Here is a 16,611-nt window from a genome sequence, read left to right as displayed (position 1 = left end):
GGACAAAACAAGACATCATTTCCAGGTTTGACAAACACTGATCAACGTGTTTTAACGTTTACGACAGTTTGTTGTAGTTCTACTTAAAGAAATAAACCCTTAGGTTATGTGTGGTGTAAAACAACAATATTAAATACAAATTTACCTTTTCATCCTTGTCTAGCTCATCAGTGAAAAACCAGATGTACTACAAACGTGACAGAGAGGAAAAAGTTCAGCATGAAAATAATAATGAGTCTTTTTGTAACTTTAAGCATGAGTGTGTGTGTGTGTGTGTCTCTCTCTCTCGCGCTCACATGTTGGATGAGTGTCTCTACTATCTTGTAGCGGTCAGGCATGTGTGTGACCATGTCTTTCATGTTGTCCTCTGACGTCCGGACCAGAGTTGGACCAAACACCAACGCCAGGTTACGAGGCTCCATCTGCACGAGTGAAGACACGAGACATTCACATATCACACAGTGTCACACAGAGATCCAGTGTAACACTTTTTATTTACATTTACAGGGCTTTTTTCCTTTAAAACGCACCTTGTTTTTATCCGAGCTGTCTGCTACAGTCTTCAGGTGACCAACCAGGAACTTCAGTGTGTGGTAATAATGATCAGGCAGGTCTCGGATCTACGTGTGAAAGAGAAACATGAGGGATGACAATACTGACGCACTAATATTTAATCACACGGGTAAGAGAAACAAACGCGTACCAATTTATTCATGGTCTTTAACCGCTCCGACGCACTTTCCATCCGATTGGCATCAATGAAGTCGTTGTACTTGTCTGTAAAGGCATTAAAAAGGTCAATATACTTCATAAGTCAGGTAAGACTTGAATGAAAGAGGCAGCATGTGGCCTCACGACGTCACGTGTGTGCACTCACCGTTGGTAAAAAGCGGCTCAGGAAGTTTCCTGAAGAAGGATTTCAGTAAACTGCTGACGACGTTGAGGTCCTGCCACTTCTGATGACCAGAAAAACACAGAGAAGAGTCAGGGGATTGGAGTGTTTAAAAACAAATCGTTCCTTAGTCTGCATGTCGTGTGAGAGTCAATGTGCAGTTGTCCTCGCTCACCTCCTCCGCAGGGTTGATGTCCACTCCCTTGTTCAGCTGCTCCTGAAGCATCGACACCATGGCGTTATTCCCGGGAACCCTGTAGATCCCGGTGTATTCCAGACCCATCTCCTCCACCAGACCACAGCAGATCTCCACGATCAACGGGATGAACTGAGCACACAGAAATCATAAATGTCAGAATTTAACCTTCGGTAAAATACCGACATTAAGCCTTCGTTCATTAGTGTGACTGACCTTGTTCTTTACACCAGGCTGACAATCCTCCAGCCTCACACCAAAAGCTTTGGGCCCGGCCTTCTTTGACTTCTTCATGATGTTGATTCCCCACGGAGACTTGGGCGGGCTGCTCTCCTCTGAGAACAGAACCAACAAGGACAAATGTTCAACTAAAGTCCAAAGAGATGACTCTTAATATTCTACCTACAGCTGTTAAATGATATTTGAGCTAGTGTGGAACAAATGTGAAATAGATCATTTCTTGGGTCTCTTTCTCCTGTTTTATTCATTTATTTTTTTATTTGTAACTTACTCTTGGGGACTCTTGGGGACCCACTTGAATGTGGAGTTTAATTACTTCAGAGTTTATTTGATTAGTGCTTTTATTAACACAAGTGTGCGTTTTCCTTAACACGATCTGAAGTGTCAGATTAAGAGAGAACGGTCAGAAGATTTAATCTAACAGATCCTCTTTTTCCTTTTTTGAGACAAAAATTTAAAGATTCAGCACATAATTCCAGTGTCTGCCCCTGACACTGACCTTTGCCCTCTGGTTTAGGGGAGCGTGGCGCTGCAGCGGCGTTGGCGTGCAGGAAGGGAGGCTTCATGCGGGACAGCCTGGGAGAGGAGTCGGGCTTGCTTCCTGTTGGACTGCAGGGGGAGACAGAGAGTCGTTTTTTTCTTTTAATCCGAGGTGTCAGCCATAACAACATCTATTATGTGGTAAAGAGTTGCTTTATTGCACTTTAGTGGAATGATTCATGACCAGGTGACTCACCTTTGTTTCCTGTAATCATTCAGTTTCTTATTGATGAGGGCCTGTCTGGAGAAGCCAAGTTCCTGCAGCAGTCAAACAAATGAACATTGTGATTCTGAGAGTTTCTCTTTTCTGATTGAAAAACAAAGTTACATGTCCGGTACGGGTGTGACCTCTGACCTCGCTGTCTGTCTTGCTGTTCTCCCTGATGACCTCTATCCAGTCCAGCATGTCCTCCCGGTCCTCCGCCTGCAGCAGGTACTCACAGAAGTCCTGGGTGGTGAGTCGCAGGGCGTGCTTCCGTTTGGTCTCGCTATAGGCGATGTCCACAAGGCAGCCGCGGATGCTGATTGGCTGCTCGTCCTCTGCCGAGCCACCGACGGTGGCCCCGCGAAGCACCGCCTCCCTCTTGTCCTTGTAGAGGAACAGCGAATGGGAGCGAAGCACCGAAAAGACTCGCTTCCAAGGACGCATGCCGCTGCCCACCTTCTGTGAAGCAAACATGAAAGGATTAATGCGAGAATGTTCACTTTTCATTCACTCCAGGTCTCACTCTCTCACTGTCTGACTCATTCTGCTTACTTTGCCCTTCTCTGTGAGGATCTGTTTGAAGTGCAGCCATCCCTCTCTGCGTACGTCGCTGTAAACGATGGTTCCCAGCTCGGAGGTGGAATGGCGTTTGGATCGAACCTCCTCTGCCGTCCCAAGGTTTTCCAGTGACTGAAACACAGCACAAGAAAACGTTAAAAAAAACAAAAAAACCTGACTCATAATGACAGTCTGTCACATTTACAACTATTTGTCGTTGTGAGTGCTGGGACAGGAATCTGACTTGGTTGGGTAGGGGAGGGTAACGGGTGACAGGATATGAGATATAAAATTTCTCCTTTCACAAATAAAAAGTCAAATTAAACGCACTTTTACTGCTGCCGCGTGATTCAGACTCCAAGGGTCTTGATTCTAAACGCTTGCTGTGTTTTTACAACATTAGTGACATTACTGAGCCAATTTATTCTCGCATATTTTAGGCAGCAGCTGGTGAACGATGTAAAATGAGAGTAAAAAAACTCCTCATCTTGTAACTGCAACCGACACTGAAACACTCTGGCAGCATTTACATGGATCGCTTGTTTTAGGTGTTTTTTTTTTTATATAGGTGTGTACATTGCTGTCCTTAAATGAGTGTCCCTTGTCCTCCAGGTGTAGGTGGACTACTGCCCCCTGACCTGTCCTCCTGTGTTCTATGCAAAGGTGCACAGGGACATGTTATTTGTTGAAGTTCCCCCTTAACTCTTCAGATACTTAAGTAAAAAAAAAAGCTCAGTAACCCTGGGAAATCCATGCCATGGAAAAGGGACACACACAAAGTAGTGAAAAAGAACATGTTTGTGTTAAAATGACGACCAAAGGTGAAGAACTCACCCCGTCTGTGAAGAAGCTCTTCACTCTCTTTGGTAACCTCCTGTGGAGAGAACAACACCCGTGTCAAAATGAAGGCCCCGCACTGTGCACTTAAAGGTATTTAACTGTTGTCAGAGTTGTCTCTTTGCATAAAGCACTCACGAGAAGACGCGTCCTTCCTCCCTGAACGTGTTGAGTCCTTCGTCGCACGACTTGGAACGCTCGGTGGTGATGGCTAGAACATAGGAGGAACGGCGACTCGATTTAATACTGCCTGCTCGGTGAGAGGATGAATGAACGGAGATGGAGAGAGAAAAAAAAATAAAAGACAAAGAGACAGACAGAGAGAAAGACAGAGTGTTGATGTAATGCCAATCACCACAGTGGATGGTGTTGGATTAGGAGATGGGGAATATTGAGTGAGGAAGCAGGAGGAGGTGGTGGACGTTGGGGGGGGGGGGTGGAGTTGTGAGAGGTCAGTGATGTAGTGAGGGTGGACGCTGGAGGTGTGAGCTCAGGGGTGGGTTAGATTATTTTTCTCACCACTGGCATGCAGATATAATCTCTGTGACTGAGTGACATGCAGATCATGCAAGTCGGAGAGTTAAAGTCATTTAACACTCACTGACTTTTCATGCACAGCTGGATACAAAAGAACCAAACACGTTTTTTTTTTAACACGCTTATCAAACATGCGACCAACATGCAAATCTTCTATAGCAGTGCATAAAGTCTGAAAGAGAAGTAGGCTGAAATGACAAAGGGAGACTTGAAAGACATTAGCTGCGTCCTAATCTGTGGGCTGGATCCTCCTGAGACAGTCTTAACCCAGAGAGAACTTCACTAATTCTTCCACTGGCACACAAAGAATTCTGGGGTATGGCAAACGCTTTCAAAGGAGCCGACCAATCCACTTGAAATGGAAACCGTCTGCATCGCTGCAGTGACTGCGACGCATCCGGACGACAGACGCACACTCTGGAGGATCCAGCCCGAGATTTGGGACACCGTTATTAATTAAGTGCCTTTATTTCATGGCGGACATTTTTGAAAGGTTGCAGTCGTTTCGAGAAGCACAAGTGAATGACGGCTGAGTTCCATTTAGGTACTGACACAAACTAAACACAGTACTGTAATGTAACAAAGTACAAATACTTCATTACAGTACTTGAGTACAACACTTTGTTATTTGTATTTCTAGCAACTTTTACTCCTCTAACTATCTGTTACTCGTTTCTACCAAATAAAATCCGAAGAAGAAGCGTTGGTAACGGTCTATATTTATATTGAGCTTTTCTAGTCTTTACACTACAGTTTCGCCATTTACTCGCTTCAACATGGGGTTAAGTGTCTCGCTCAAGGACACATTATAGACTAGCAGAGCGAGGAATTGAACCCACAACCTGTCCTATCACTGCGCTACCATGGCTCAATCCTAACTCCTCACATTTTAGATCAGAAAAAACTTTACTTCCTTTACTTTCACTTTTACTCAAGTATCCCTTTCAGGTACTTTATACAAGACCAAACTACTAAAGGGGAAACGTTTTCAATGGTTTTCAGTTACACTTGTGCTTTTCCTGCTAAAACATGTCAAAATGTCAACACTGAAAAAGGCTCTTGCATTGTTTTGACAAAGTTCAGCATCTTAAGGCCAAAATAATCTCAGCCCACAGACCAGCATCATGTTAGCTCTACGTGATTCTCTACGCGCTCCTAATCTATGGTACATTCATGGCAGATATACATGAAAAGAAATCTGATATTTTCTGGCTGCATGCAGTGGGGAGTAAGGGAACCAGGGAAGGAGGGGGCACTCACTGCAGTCGTGTGAGAAGAGCCTAGTGAGGGGAAAGGTGAAGGTGGGGGAGGCGGGGCTTGTGACAACGGCGGGCGCTGAACTCATGCCGCTGGACACCACAGAGGACGCCGGCACATGGCGGGCGCGCAAATCAGCGCCGGGGCTGGTGGGCTCATCTGTGGGAGGATGGAGGGAAGCAGGTAGTAGAGGGAAGAAGGAGAGGAACAATGAAGAGGAGGAGGAGGAGAAAAGAAAGGAGGATTGAGTTAGGTGTTAGAGAAAAAGGGGTCAGAGGAGAAGAGGAGGGAAAGGAAATTGGCACGGGGTCAGATTAGGACAAGGTAAGGCGAGGAGAGTAGTTGTTGTTTTTTTATAAGGGAGTGGAACCACAGGGTTACCATCGGAGATACTGAACAATGCATTTCACAACATCCACTTCTTTAACCTCATATTTAAATTCCATCAAAATTAACACAAGCAACAGCCACATCCTTAGCGGAGGCAATTGTAGATTCCAGTGGCGCGAGACACAAAAGAAAAAAACCACAGACATCAACATCTCTGGTTGTTTGTGAATCCTAAAAGAATGAAACTAGAACCTTTATAGCTGTCATTCATCAAAGAAGGAGTGTAATTGCAAACTGACTATAGTTTTACTAAGAATAAAATCACACAGGCAAAATAAGCAGAGAGTTTAGTCATATAATATATTACCTGTGTGTCTCATCGCCATAGGAAGAACTATTGCGGTCTTTGACAAGGATTTACTGGTTCCAGGTTTCATTTCTTTATAAAAACTACAGATAATACATGTGTTGTAAACGGATACTGTCACAAAACAACAAGAAGAAGAAGAAGAAAATGGAGCACTGATGGTAATTCAGTGCAGGGAAATGTGTGTGTTTTTAAATGCAGAATCATTATTCAAGAAGACAAAGACATAATGCAGGGTCTTGTTTTTTTTATCAGTCGCACGAGTCTGTAACAGTTTTACTTGATGTAAAAAAAAGGATGTGAAAGCACAACGCTTGCACACATCCGCACACTGACACAGAGACACTGTCTGAGCAGAACACAGATTTTCCACTGTCTGTCAGGGCTGAGATGCTGTGAGGTTTAGACCGTGTGGAAACAACAGAGGGCAGCAGCGCCTCATTCTGAGTCTGAGATCCACCCACACAGTCCACCACATGGTCTTTTTTCTTTTTTGCAAATCCTTTCTGTGTGTTTTCAGTTTTAATCTCACTGCCGTTTGCTCGCTCCTCAGCTCTCCATCCCTGCATCTGTTACAATACATGAACACTGCTGCTCACGTTCCTCTGCTTTCTGTCTGCACTTCCCTTCAGGCGTTCATTCATACGGCTCTATCCGTCCCTCCTGTGCACACTTGTGTCCAACATAAGGCAGAAAACATTCCCTATCTGGGACGAGGAATCTGCCTGTTTACAGCGCGGCCCAGAAATAGTCAGACTGTGGGTTTAACAAAGGCCGTCATTAACAGGAAGCCAGAGAGTGAGCTCAGAGCCACGAGGCACAGATAGACCAGCAGAGGGGAGCAACATACTACACCATACTGTTACTCCCAGTGCCATCCGAGTCCATCCCAGTCTACATGTGAAGCTCACCATTCAGAGATGACGTGAGAAAATGGAAGGAAATGGCTTCGGACCGACATCATGAATGAAAGAGACTCAATTGTTTTTAGTGTGTGAATACATTATATCTCATATCGCCTTTTGTCTTGCATATAAAATCCTTCTAATCCTTATTATACAATAAACAAACACGACTGCGATAACATAAATATTTAATGTTGTTTACTAGGTAATTCATTTGTGCTCTTTCCTTCAATTTATGATTATGAATATAAAGCGTATTAGCTATATAATGGAGCAGCTGGATGTGGTCAGTGTTTTACAATGACTTGATAAATCATCTGGATAATTGCTGATAATTGTAAAGCCTCAGCTAATTCATTCATGAATCATTAGCTTCAGTTTTATGAAGAAAACTACAAAAATCCGACCAGGCACGAGCTGGCAGTCCTACGGTTGCATTCTGGTTGGTACCACAACGCTTAGATATGCAGACTTTGCTGAACAGAGGCAAGAAAGGGGGGGGGGGGGTGACAAAGTATGAGGCTGAGAGCCAGAACACCACTGGGAAAGAAAAAGCCTCTGCCTGTAAGACACACCACAGGGGACAAAAAAAAGTCCATTCGAAGCAGGACAGAAGCCAGAACACTGGGTCTTGGTCATGGTCTGTCATATTCAGGGTCCAGCAAGTTAAGACAGACTCACACCCACAGAGTCACGCAAACCCCTTCATCTCTGAGAGCAGCACAATAGCGGCATTGTAGGGAGAGGCCGAGTGTATGGGCCCCTACTGTTCCCCACAAGGACCACCACAAAAACCTCCTGGCAATTTACAGCTCACATTCATGTCGAAAGTCTCTTCGTGGGCACAAAGTGAATTACTGCATCTGACGACAGGCCGCTTCCTGTTTCACTCACTCCGTATGTGCTACCAAAATAGAAAAACAATAAATAATCCGTGAAAGTCAGGACACTTTCAAACATCTCCGTATGGGACGTCACAGAAACATGTTTGACTGCTGACTCGACACGCCGTGTTGTTTGCTGTGCTCGTAGTAGGAACGGCAGCCTATTAAATCGCAACGGCCTCAGATCATATCAGCATCTCTGTCAGAGAGATACAGCGTTCCAGAAAGAAAGAAAGCAGAGAAACGCTTGTTTCTTTTTTGTCTATGGGGAGAAACTAGTCTAGTTTCAGTTTATGGCCATTATACGTGTCCCGGCCTGCAGCTCCAACTGCATGGCTTCATTTAATTCAGGTGAAGGGATGAGGCAGGAATGCGTTCTGACAGACAGACTGATTTGGTTTGCTGATACACTGGATTTTCTCTCTTTAAAAAGGAGACTTTCTTAGGCCGAGCGTGGCTTGGCTCAAATATCGACGGTCATTCCAAGTTGGGTCAAAAGCTGCCCACTCAGCTTATTTCAGTCTATTCAGCTTCATCTGCAGAAGCAGTGGTTGTTTTCCTCCCGCCTGTAACGGGGTGACACAGTCGTGGCTTCACTAACTCTGTCTGCCTTTATTTTGAGCATTGTCCACGTCAAGTGGTACAAGCCGAGGTGACGCCTGAGGAGCCCCTTTGCCTTTAAGTCTTCTCAGAAGTGGGAACAAGCTGGGACATGACCACAGCTCCCGCCCACTGACACCAACATATGTAGGCCATAACTGTACATGTTAACCTCACAACAGAAGACAACAGAACTGCATCGTGTGAGCCCACAGGCGACGACAGAAGCTCACGTCTAATTATTTTAATACATGTTTTGTGAAAAACTTTGGAATGCTATGTGAATTTTTCATCTGATTGGTCAAAAGAATGGTTAAAATCTGTGTTTTACAGGGAAATTGGACATTATACAATAATAAAGAACTCCATTCGTGTGTACAGCCTGTCAGGCAAGTATGATAATGCAAATAAATGTAAATGAATACAGACAGACACCAGACTCATAATGCCCTGTACACCCAAACACACACACACATGCGTGCTTCATTCATAGTAATGCGTTCCTGAGCCTCTAAACCTAATCTTACCCATAACAATTTAGTGCCTAACCCTAACCTTTACCCCCCAACTCTCACCCATTCCTAACCCTAACCCTAAAAGCAGGTCTTAATCCCCAAAAATGTCCTCACTCCGTAGGGTTTACACGATTTTTGGTCCTCACGGAATCACAAATACAAGAACACACACGCACTCACACTTTCAGGAAGCCAGACTCCACCTGACTCAGCACAGTGAGGTGACCTTAAAGAGCAGGGGCAGGGAGCGGGATTAGTTCATTGATGATTCAATCAAAACTACTGATCAAAACTACCGTCTGTACGACTGAGGGAAACACCAGAGTTTCCCAACAACACAGACAATCAGTGAGAGAATGGAAACTCCATGTGAAAAAAAGTCAAAGATAAGAAGGACATTACAAAAACACACACATTTCCCCCAAAATATGTCTGAGTAACAGCTCTGTATTTCCTCCAAAGTTAAAAAATATTAGATTACATTTTATAATGGCGACAAACTCGCCAAACTTAAGGTCATCCGGAGTTTGCACGAGGAGAATTACGTGAAGAGAGGAGACTCAGGATGAGGTGCATCTGTCGGGAGACTTACCAATGAAGGGGATGGAGGCCAGAGAGTCATCCTCTATTTGGAGCGGGGCGAGGTTACCGTTTGGTTTGCGCGGGGCTACATCTCCTGTGGAACCAGGAGCGGAGGCTGAGTCCTGGGGATCAGAGGAAAACAAAGAGGGTTCTAGCCCATCCATGGGCAGCACATAGTGAGGGTGACGCATCCCGTGAGCGTTCCTTCGCCCGGTGGGAGGTTTCTGCCTCAGCACCACTTCCTGCGTGACCTCTGCCTGCACCTCCACCGACTCCCGTTCCCTCTCGTGGTTTGTGGGCCTGTACACTCTGTCCTGGGATTCGGGAGTCGCTGAGGCAAGTGGAGATGACGTAGACGCGGTGATGGCTGGCGTTGTGCCCTCTGGAGGGCTGGTTTTAGGAGTTGGGTTCCAGTTCAAGTGAGGGCCAGAGTATGAAGGGTCCCTGAAAGAGTGTGCTTGCTGCAAGATGCGTCCCGTCTTGCGGTAAAAAGAGGGGCTGTAGCTGCGGTAGCCCACAGGCTGGTCGTCCATGCTCTGCCCAGAGGGAAGCCGTCTGGTCTGGGGGGCAGCCTGCTGGGCCTGGGGCTGTGAGTGGGTCGGAGTGTGGGACTGTGGCAGGTGTTTAGAATGCGACGGTGTGTGCCGGGGCGTCACTGAAGCTTGTGTTACACTGTGATGGCCCCCCGGTCTTGGGTAGGCATCAGTCCTGGGGGGTGGCTGTGGAGGCTGTTGCCACGAAGGCCGCTCAAACCGAGACGGGACCAGTTCAGCGGCTGCTCGGTCCAGCATCTCTAACGAGCGGCCATGGCGATCGTACTGGGCCAGAAGGTTTTCAGAACGAGTTCGGGTATAATTAGACGACGAGTGTCCCCGCCCTGGGCCCACATCCCAGTCTCCATATGACCAGCAGGGCTCTCCATGTGGTCCTGGTCCTGACTGCTGCAATAACAGCAGAGTATCCTGGGAGGCGCTGTGAGGCCAGCCACCCGTCCGCTGCTGCTGCTGCTGCTGCCTCCTGTCACTGAGTCGGTCCTGAGAGTAGCTGCGGTGTCGTGTCTGCATGCAGCGTCCTGAGTGTTCAGGCTGCTGGCTGTAGTACCAGTCTGAGAGGGCCTGCTGGCAGCGGTTGTCGCGGCTGTGGCTGAGCTGGGGCGGGGGAGGACTGGTCCAGGCTGAGCTGGACTTTCGTGGGGGAGCCTGAGGGGGACTGACAGCGTGGTGGTTGGGATAGTGGACTTGAAGCGGGCTGGACAAGGGGCCGCCTGACGACGAGGAGGAAGAGTAGGAGCGTCCCCTGGTCTGGCCCTGAGGTTGCTTGCTGGTCATACCATACTGGATCTCCTCTGTGCGGTGGGCTGGACTGCTGTGACCTACACCTCCTGGCTCTCCTGCACGCCCCTCCTGCCAGCTGGCGGGGCTGCCCACAGCGGAGTGGTTGTCCAGGGGTGAAGAGGGGCTGGAAGAGCCTGGCCAGCGACTCCAGTTATCCAGCTGGTTCTGGCCCATGCCTGCAGATAGAGGGCCTCCAGACGGGGGCGTAGACTTGGTGCGTGGGTAGCAGAGGGGAGGTGGTGGTGGGAGGTTCTCAGCTCCCCCTGAGAAGGGTTCGTTGCCTGTCAGGTAGGCATCGTGGGAGTACGCCTTAAAAAAGGAAAAACACAGAGGGAACATGAAATGACAGAAAGAAAGGCTGAAGAACAGTATAAAGTGCATTTATGTGTAGCAGAAATGTGCGTTTGATGTAAACAAGCTTGACAACAACACGAACCATATCTACAACTCCATATACTGTACATAATCATACATTATACAACTTCAAATGCACACAGTTATTTCCCGAGGCTTCAGCTCTCAACACAAGCACAAGCTAACTAGCAGGAAAAATGCACAAACTGCCCGAAGCAAAAACCACAACACTCGCTGCACAGCCACCGTTTGAAAACACATATGTCCTCACTGTTGCAGGATATATACAGTTTATATAGAGGTTAATCCAATGCAAAGAGCTCACTTTTACGTGTAAATCAGTCAATCAGCCGCACATTTACAGCATCACTTATGTAACACCAGGCGAGCAAAAACAAACTTGGAAACAAACCTATTTGTGCTTTCCTTTCCCCGACTGAAAAGTTCCACTACACAGATAGTTTGAAAACTTGTCAAGGTTTACCTAAATCAGCTGGGCCGCTCACCACAGTCCAGAAGCTGTCCTCAGCCTGTGCGTGAAGCTCGTGTTCATCAAAAACAGACAGAGACAAGGACAAGACAGGAGACTTTTCCCCCTCACCAACCCTGACAGGACACTCCTGCTGCTGCTAAAGCCTGCTGTCCTTCAGATTTTAATCCTTCTTCTCAGAAAAATTAAATCCTTCTTTCATGAGGTTTTTTTTTTTAGTTTTTTTTTTTTTATCTGTGTTGAACCTCTTGTTTTTCCCCTCTGTCGGATCCTTACAAAATCCCTCACTCCTCCCTCTCATTCTCAGCCTTTACTCCACCCTGTGTGAGTGTGGAAGGAGGCGCAGCTCTGGTGATGTCATGTCAGGAATGCAGCAGATACAGACGTAGCAGAGAGGGGAGGAGGAGGAGGACAGGGGAGTGGGTTTATCATGCTAAGCCACTGCTGTGTATGTAAATAGGGAACCCGGTTCTGTGCTCTTTTTGGCAGGAGCTGATGATGTTTCTGCATGCATGATGCCGTCTGGTGATCTAGTTTTGTGTGTTGCTCCAGGTTAGTGGGAGGGGAGGAGCGACGATGCATGTCTGATCATGTGAGCGAGCATGGAGCAACTTGTGGAGCGTGAAAAATGTGTTGCGCGGTACATGGGTGTGTGTGAACGAGCGAGCGAGCGATTCTCTGTTTGTCTTCTTCCTTTGAGCGTAAGCTTTAACAGTCAGATACCAGCGGCTCGCAATGAATAAGTGCTGCAACGTAAACACAGAGCAGAGACACTCTGAGTCACTGCGCAGCCATCCAATCAAAATCTCCACATTCTTTGACAGTGACTGAGTTGAACCGCGCTTCAACTCTGACAACAAGCGCCCCGCAGACAACGCCGCCACCACAGCGGCCCTGAAGTAAATCAAGACGACGATACCCGCTGAGCTTGCACATCTGCTTCGTGCGAGTGTGTTTGCATGTAGGTTGTTTTTTTGTTTGTTTTTTTGAGAATAAGGTGCATGAAAAATCAACATACTCACACTTACCAACTGAAGCACGTCTTCATCTTTGGGCATTATGGACAGCTCCAGCACACTCTCACTGAAGGGAGGAGGAGAGGAATTAAGCAAAGGAGAGACAGAGGAGGAAAATGCACCGTTCCACTGAAAAATGATACATTCACATGCTGACAAACTCCTCACCTCGTGGTTGGTGACAAATGTTTCATCATAACATTCTGAATGAATCTGCTGACTCATTTATTTAAGTGTTAAAGGGATGTGCAGCAGGTGCAGCTGGTCTGCATTCAATATAGTTTTTAAATAGGTACAATACAGTTAACATAGTTCCAATTACAAAAAATGCAACTGATGTGCTTGCACATAGAGTTTATAGCTTTTGCTAGTTTGCAACTCTTGAACAGTATAATAACACATGACCAAGCACGTTATAACTACACTAAAACAGAACTACATTCTAAAATGTAAATGCATATACATAACAACTACAAGCTAAACTACATTACACACAATAACAATTGTCAAATGATATGATACAGTATATAAAATACAATAAAGTACTGATAATATAAAACTGTTTTTCTTTAAGCCAGCACTGCTGTAAACACCTTTATTTCTGATAATAATTTGATTCTGGTTGGCAATGCGTTCCAGAGTAGACAGCCCTTAATGGAGAATGCAGATTGTCCAAATGTGGTCTTACAATATGGTAATGTAATCAAGCATGTAGATATTAATGTAAAAAAACAGTTTCTGTTGTAAGTGTGAAAAACAGTGTGAAATATTATAACATCAGTCACAAAAATATCTGGTGTGTGTGTGTGTGTGTGTGTGTGTGTGTGTGTGTGTGTGTACATTGCTTGAGGCTACTCCTTTTTCTTTTTCTTTCTTTTTCTTTAAAGCAGCTGAAACTAACACTAGGTGTATGTCAACTCAAAAGCAAACAGATTGGTTGAGTAAATCAACACACTGGCGGCTCTGAGCGCTGACAGGCAGGACGGTCTTACCTGTTCTGAATGAGGGCAATCACCTGCGAGTACGTCTTCCCTAAAACACTCTCACCGTTCACTTTCACCAGACGATCCCCTGCAGAACACAGACATGTCACGACGATGGTTTGAAAAGTGTGGCCAGAGAGAGACACTAAGTGGACATACTCTCAGTAACTTTTAAACTTGTTGGGACATTTAACACATTTTGGGACCATGAAACTTAACAGATACTGATGTAAAAAGAATCTTAACAACTGAGCTGTTTTGATCCCAGGCTTTATAACTTTATGTGGATTTATGAGAACGTTTTAGTCTTATTTAATCAAATCTTGGTACGAAGCACTCACACTTAAAAATAAGTAGATGAAGAGGAGCAGAAATATTGTCAGAACTGCCCTTAATGACCTCCATGACCTGTAGAAGGTCAGGTCATTGAAGAAGACTGTCGTGGCTGATCTGATCCTTGTGGCTTTAATCTGCCTCACTACAGAATAAACTGATTCAAAATGTCATTTTTACCTGTTGCCATGAACTTACTGTGATTACAATTGGGACATACAGTATATTGTGTTATTTTTTGGTTGTATTGTACTCCACCTTAAGCTATTTAAGAAAAAAAAAAAATAAAAAAAAAATATATATATATAAACGGGCATTACAGTTGACGAAGGAATAAAGATGACATGAGCAATTTAGGGAAAATGCATTATTGTGATTTTTCTCAAAGATGTTATGTGACAAAATCTTTTTAGGTTCCACTTCATTTAAATATTCACTGTAATAGAACTTAAACTGACTTAAACTTAAACAACAAAGTTAGTTAACAACATATGAACAACTCTAGGAACGGTTTCCCACTAATATGTATTAAGATGTTTAGATGTGCTTCCTCTAACATTAAAATGACCAAACAATGAAATAAAAACATCTTTAAAGTCAGAAAGGTCATTCTACAGTAAACCTACGGTGAGTTTGTGTATCCATGGTGACCTAATGTAAGCTGAAACACACACAAAGTGCTCCAAGTGTGTGTTTGCATATATAAGTTTGCATTTTAACACGCTCACTACTGGTTTTGGTTTGTCTGAGCAGGCAGGAGTGGATTGTATTCAGCAGCACATTCATGCAGGGCTGCAACTAACCATTATTTTCACCATCGATTCATGAGTCTGATTATTTCCTCCATTAACCGAGTAATGGTTTGGTCCAGAAAACGTCAGAAAATGCTGGATCAGTGTTTCTCAAACTGGGAAATTATGTCAAATGTCTTGTTTTGTTCACTAAACTTATTTTAATCCTTTAAAAATCACTCAAACTGATTAATCGATGACCAAAACAGTGGATGATTAATTTTACTTTATTATATGGCTGATATTCTGGTATTTTTAGGAGATGCAAAAATAAATACATTTTTTTGATGTTGTTCTTTCCGTCATATTCATACAAACTGTTAAACTTTGTTCTTGTATAACCAAATAAAAATCCACATCATATGAAAGCAGCTCAGTTCTCACCTCCAGTAAAGTCACATTAGTCATATTAGTTCTTCTGTATTTTAAATCATTACACTGACGAACACATCACATGACCGGAGCGCTCGCCAAACACATTTCCAAGTCAAATCAGTGACGTTCACGCTCCCACACCACGTGCTCCCTTTACCTGTGCACAGGCCCGCCTGGTGGGCCGGACCCTTTTCCCTCACGTTCTTCACAAATATGGTGTCCATCGGCTCCAGTCGACCTTTCTGGTACCCTGAAGACAAAAAGACGAATGAAGGAGAAAAGATCAGGGAATTAATTTAGCAAAACTATAAAAACATACACAAAGATTTGTGCACATGAGCTCATAGTTACTAAAATATGTGATATTTATCGTCTATGTTCTTGTATGTAATGCACGTGCACGTGGATTTCACAATTTAAGATGCAGTGCGGCACAATGTCCTGTAGGGGGCATAAAGAGGCCACATAGCAGAAGTGAAAGTGGGGATGCCTGCTCATTACGTCATCGTCGTCCCTCTGTGCAAGGCTTTAATCCACTGTTTAATGAAATAATAAGAGAAGGAGAGAGAGAGACACAGACAACACTCACCCTTTCCATTACCGTTCTCCTCATCCTGCCAAAGACACAAACAGACAGAATAAATGCTTTTAATTCCAGCCGAGTCCATTCAAATCAACCTTAAACACAACTTCACTTAATGAACACAACTGGGAGTCTGTAGTCTGGATTTGAAACAGGAGGAAACACGACAGACTCTGAACAGAAGTGGAAAAGTTGTAGCAAATCGACACCCAGATGTGTGGAAGGTTTATGGAGATTTGAAGGCAGACAAAATGCACAGAAAACTGTCAATAAAATATCATGTTTTTAAAAAATCAAGAGCAAGAACTTCTCAATTAGGTGGAGCATTTCACAGTCAGACAACAACTGCACGAACAGGCAAGAATTCAAATAATGCTGATTCAGGGTTTACATCTTGCTCATACTGTAGTGCTGTCCTCAGGGTTTTTACATGTTTGTTTGTTTTTTGCAGCTTTCAAACAGCTGAATGTAACAAGCATAAGTCATAAAATTAATATGATATGTCATCATCATTCCCCAAACTACCGGGCAACATTGTCTGCAATCAACAAGAAATATTCGGTTTGGATGAGAAAGTGTAAAGTTTATTTACGCTCACTTCCACGTTGTATGTTTGTGCTTCCCGTTGATAATTCTAAACATAACAACATCGAACATAAAAGCTTTAGCACAATGGATGGATGGACCAAGACTGTGATATCGCAGAAACACAGTAAAACATTTAATTACGCGTAAATATTTAGGAAATTCGATTTAAGACTTTCATGACTTTCTTTTGTGGAAACTTAAAGTTTCCAGCTTTAAAATGTTTTACTTTTAACACAATAAGATTTAAAATCTAAATTATTTTGACATGTAGAGCAGAAATGGACCCGGGTCTGACTTTTTGACATGAATAAAGTCACCA

General features: G+C 44.4%; 1 protein-coding gene across 9 annotated transcripts in view; it reads right to left on the bottom strand.

Annotated features, from left to right (window-relative positions):
* arhgap23a (Rho GTPase activating protein 23a) overlaps positions 1 to 16,611 on the bottom strand; it is a 73,009-nt gene that overhangs the window by 7,674 nt on the left and 48,724 nt on the right. For 4 of the 9 annotated variants that reach the window (XM_058654733.1, XM_058654730.1, XM_058654725.1 and 1 more), the window contains exons 3-21: positions 15,711 to 15,735; positions 15,279 to 15,371; positions 13,632 to 13,710; positions 12,646 to 12,706; positions 9,456 to 11,088; positions 5,266 to 5,421; positions 3,607 to 3,718; positions 3,466 to 3,505; positions 2,626 to 2,763; positions 2,224 to 2,532; positions 2,065 to 2,126; positions 1,828 to 1,937; positions 1,305 to 1,423; positions 1,068 to 1,220; positions 878 to 956; positions 704 to 777; positions 531 to 620; positions 297 to 422; positions 146 to 187 (exon numbers count right to left, since the gene is read on the bottom strand). In XM_058654733.1, the coding sequence (XP_058510716.1) occupies positions 146 to 187; positions 297 to 422; positions 531 to 620; positions 704 to 777; positions 878 to 956; positions 1,068 to 1,220; positions 1,305 to 1,423; positions 1,828 to 1,937; positions 2,065 to 2,126; positions 2,224 to 2,532; positions 2,626 to 2,763; positions 3,466 to 3,505; positions 3,607 to 3,718; positions 5,266 to 5,421; positions 9,456 to 11,088; positions 12,646 to 12,706; positions 13,632 to 13,710; positions 15,279 to 15,371; positions 15,711 to 15,735 (3,501 nt within the window). Of the gene's footprint in view, positions 1 to 145; positions 188 to 296; positions 423 to 530; positions 621 to 703; positions 778 to 877; positions 957 to 1,067; positions 1,221 to 1,304; positions 1,424 to 1,827; positions 1,938 to 2,064; positions 2,127 to 2,223; positions 2,533 to 2,625; positions 2,764 to 3,465; positions 3,506 to 3,606; positions 3,719 to 5,265; positions 5,422 to 9,455; positions 11,089 to 11,617; positions 11,895 to 12,645; positions 12,707 to 13,631; positions 13,711 to 15,278; positions 15,372 to 15,710; positions 15,736 to 16,611 lie in introns of those variants that run through there. The other 5 variants (XM_058654728.1, XM_058654727.1, XM_058654729.1 and 2 more) reach the window with 5 other exon arrangements.

The sequence above is a fragment of the Solea solea genome, chromosome 16, assembly GCF_958295425.1.
Source record: "Solea solea chromosome 16, fSolSol10.1, whole genome shotgun sequence".
In the NCBI taxonomy this organism is placed as follows: domain Eukaryota; kingdom Metazoa; phylum Chordata; class Actinopteri; order Pleuronectiformes; family Soleidae; genus Solea; species Solea solea.
The sequence above is the reverse complement of the archived record's forward strand: the minus strand, read 5'-3'. Positions and strand labels throughout refer to the sequence as shown.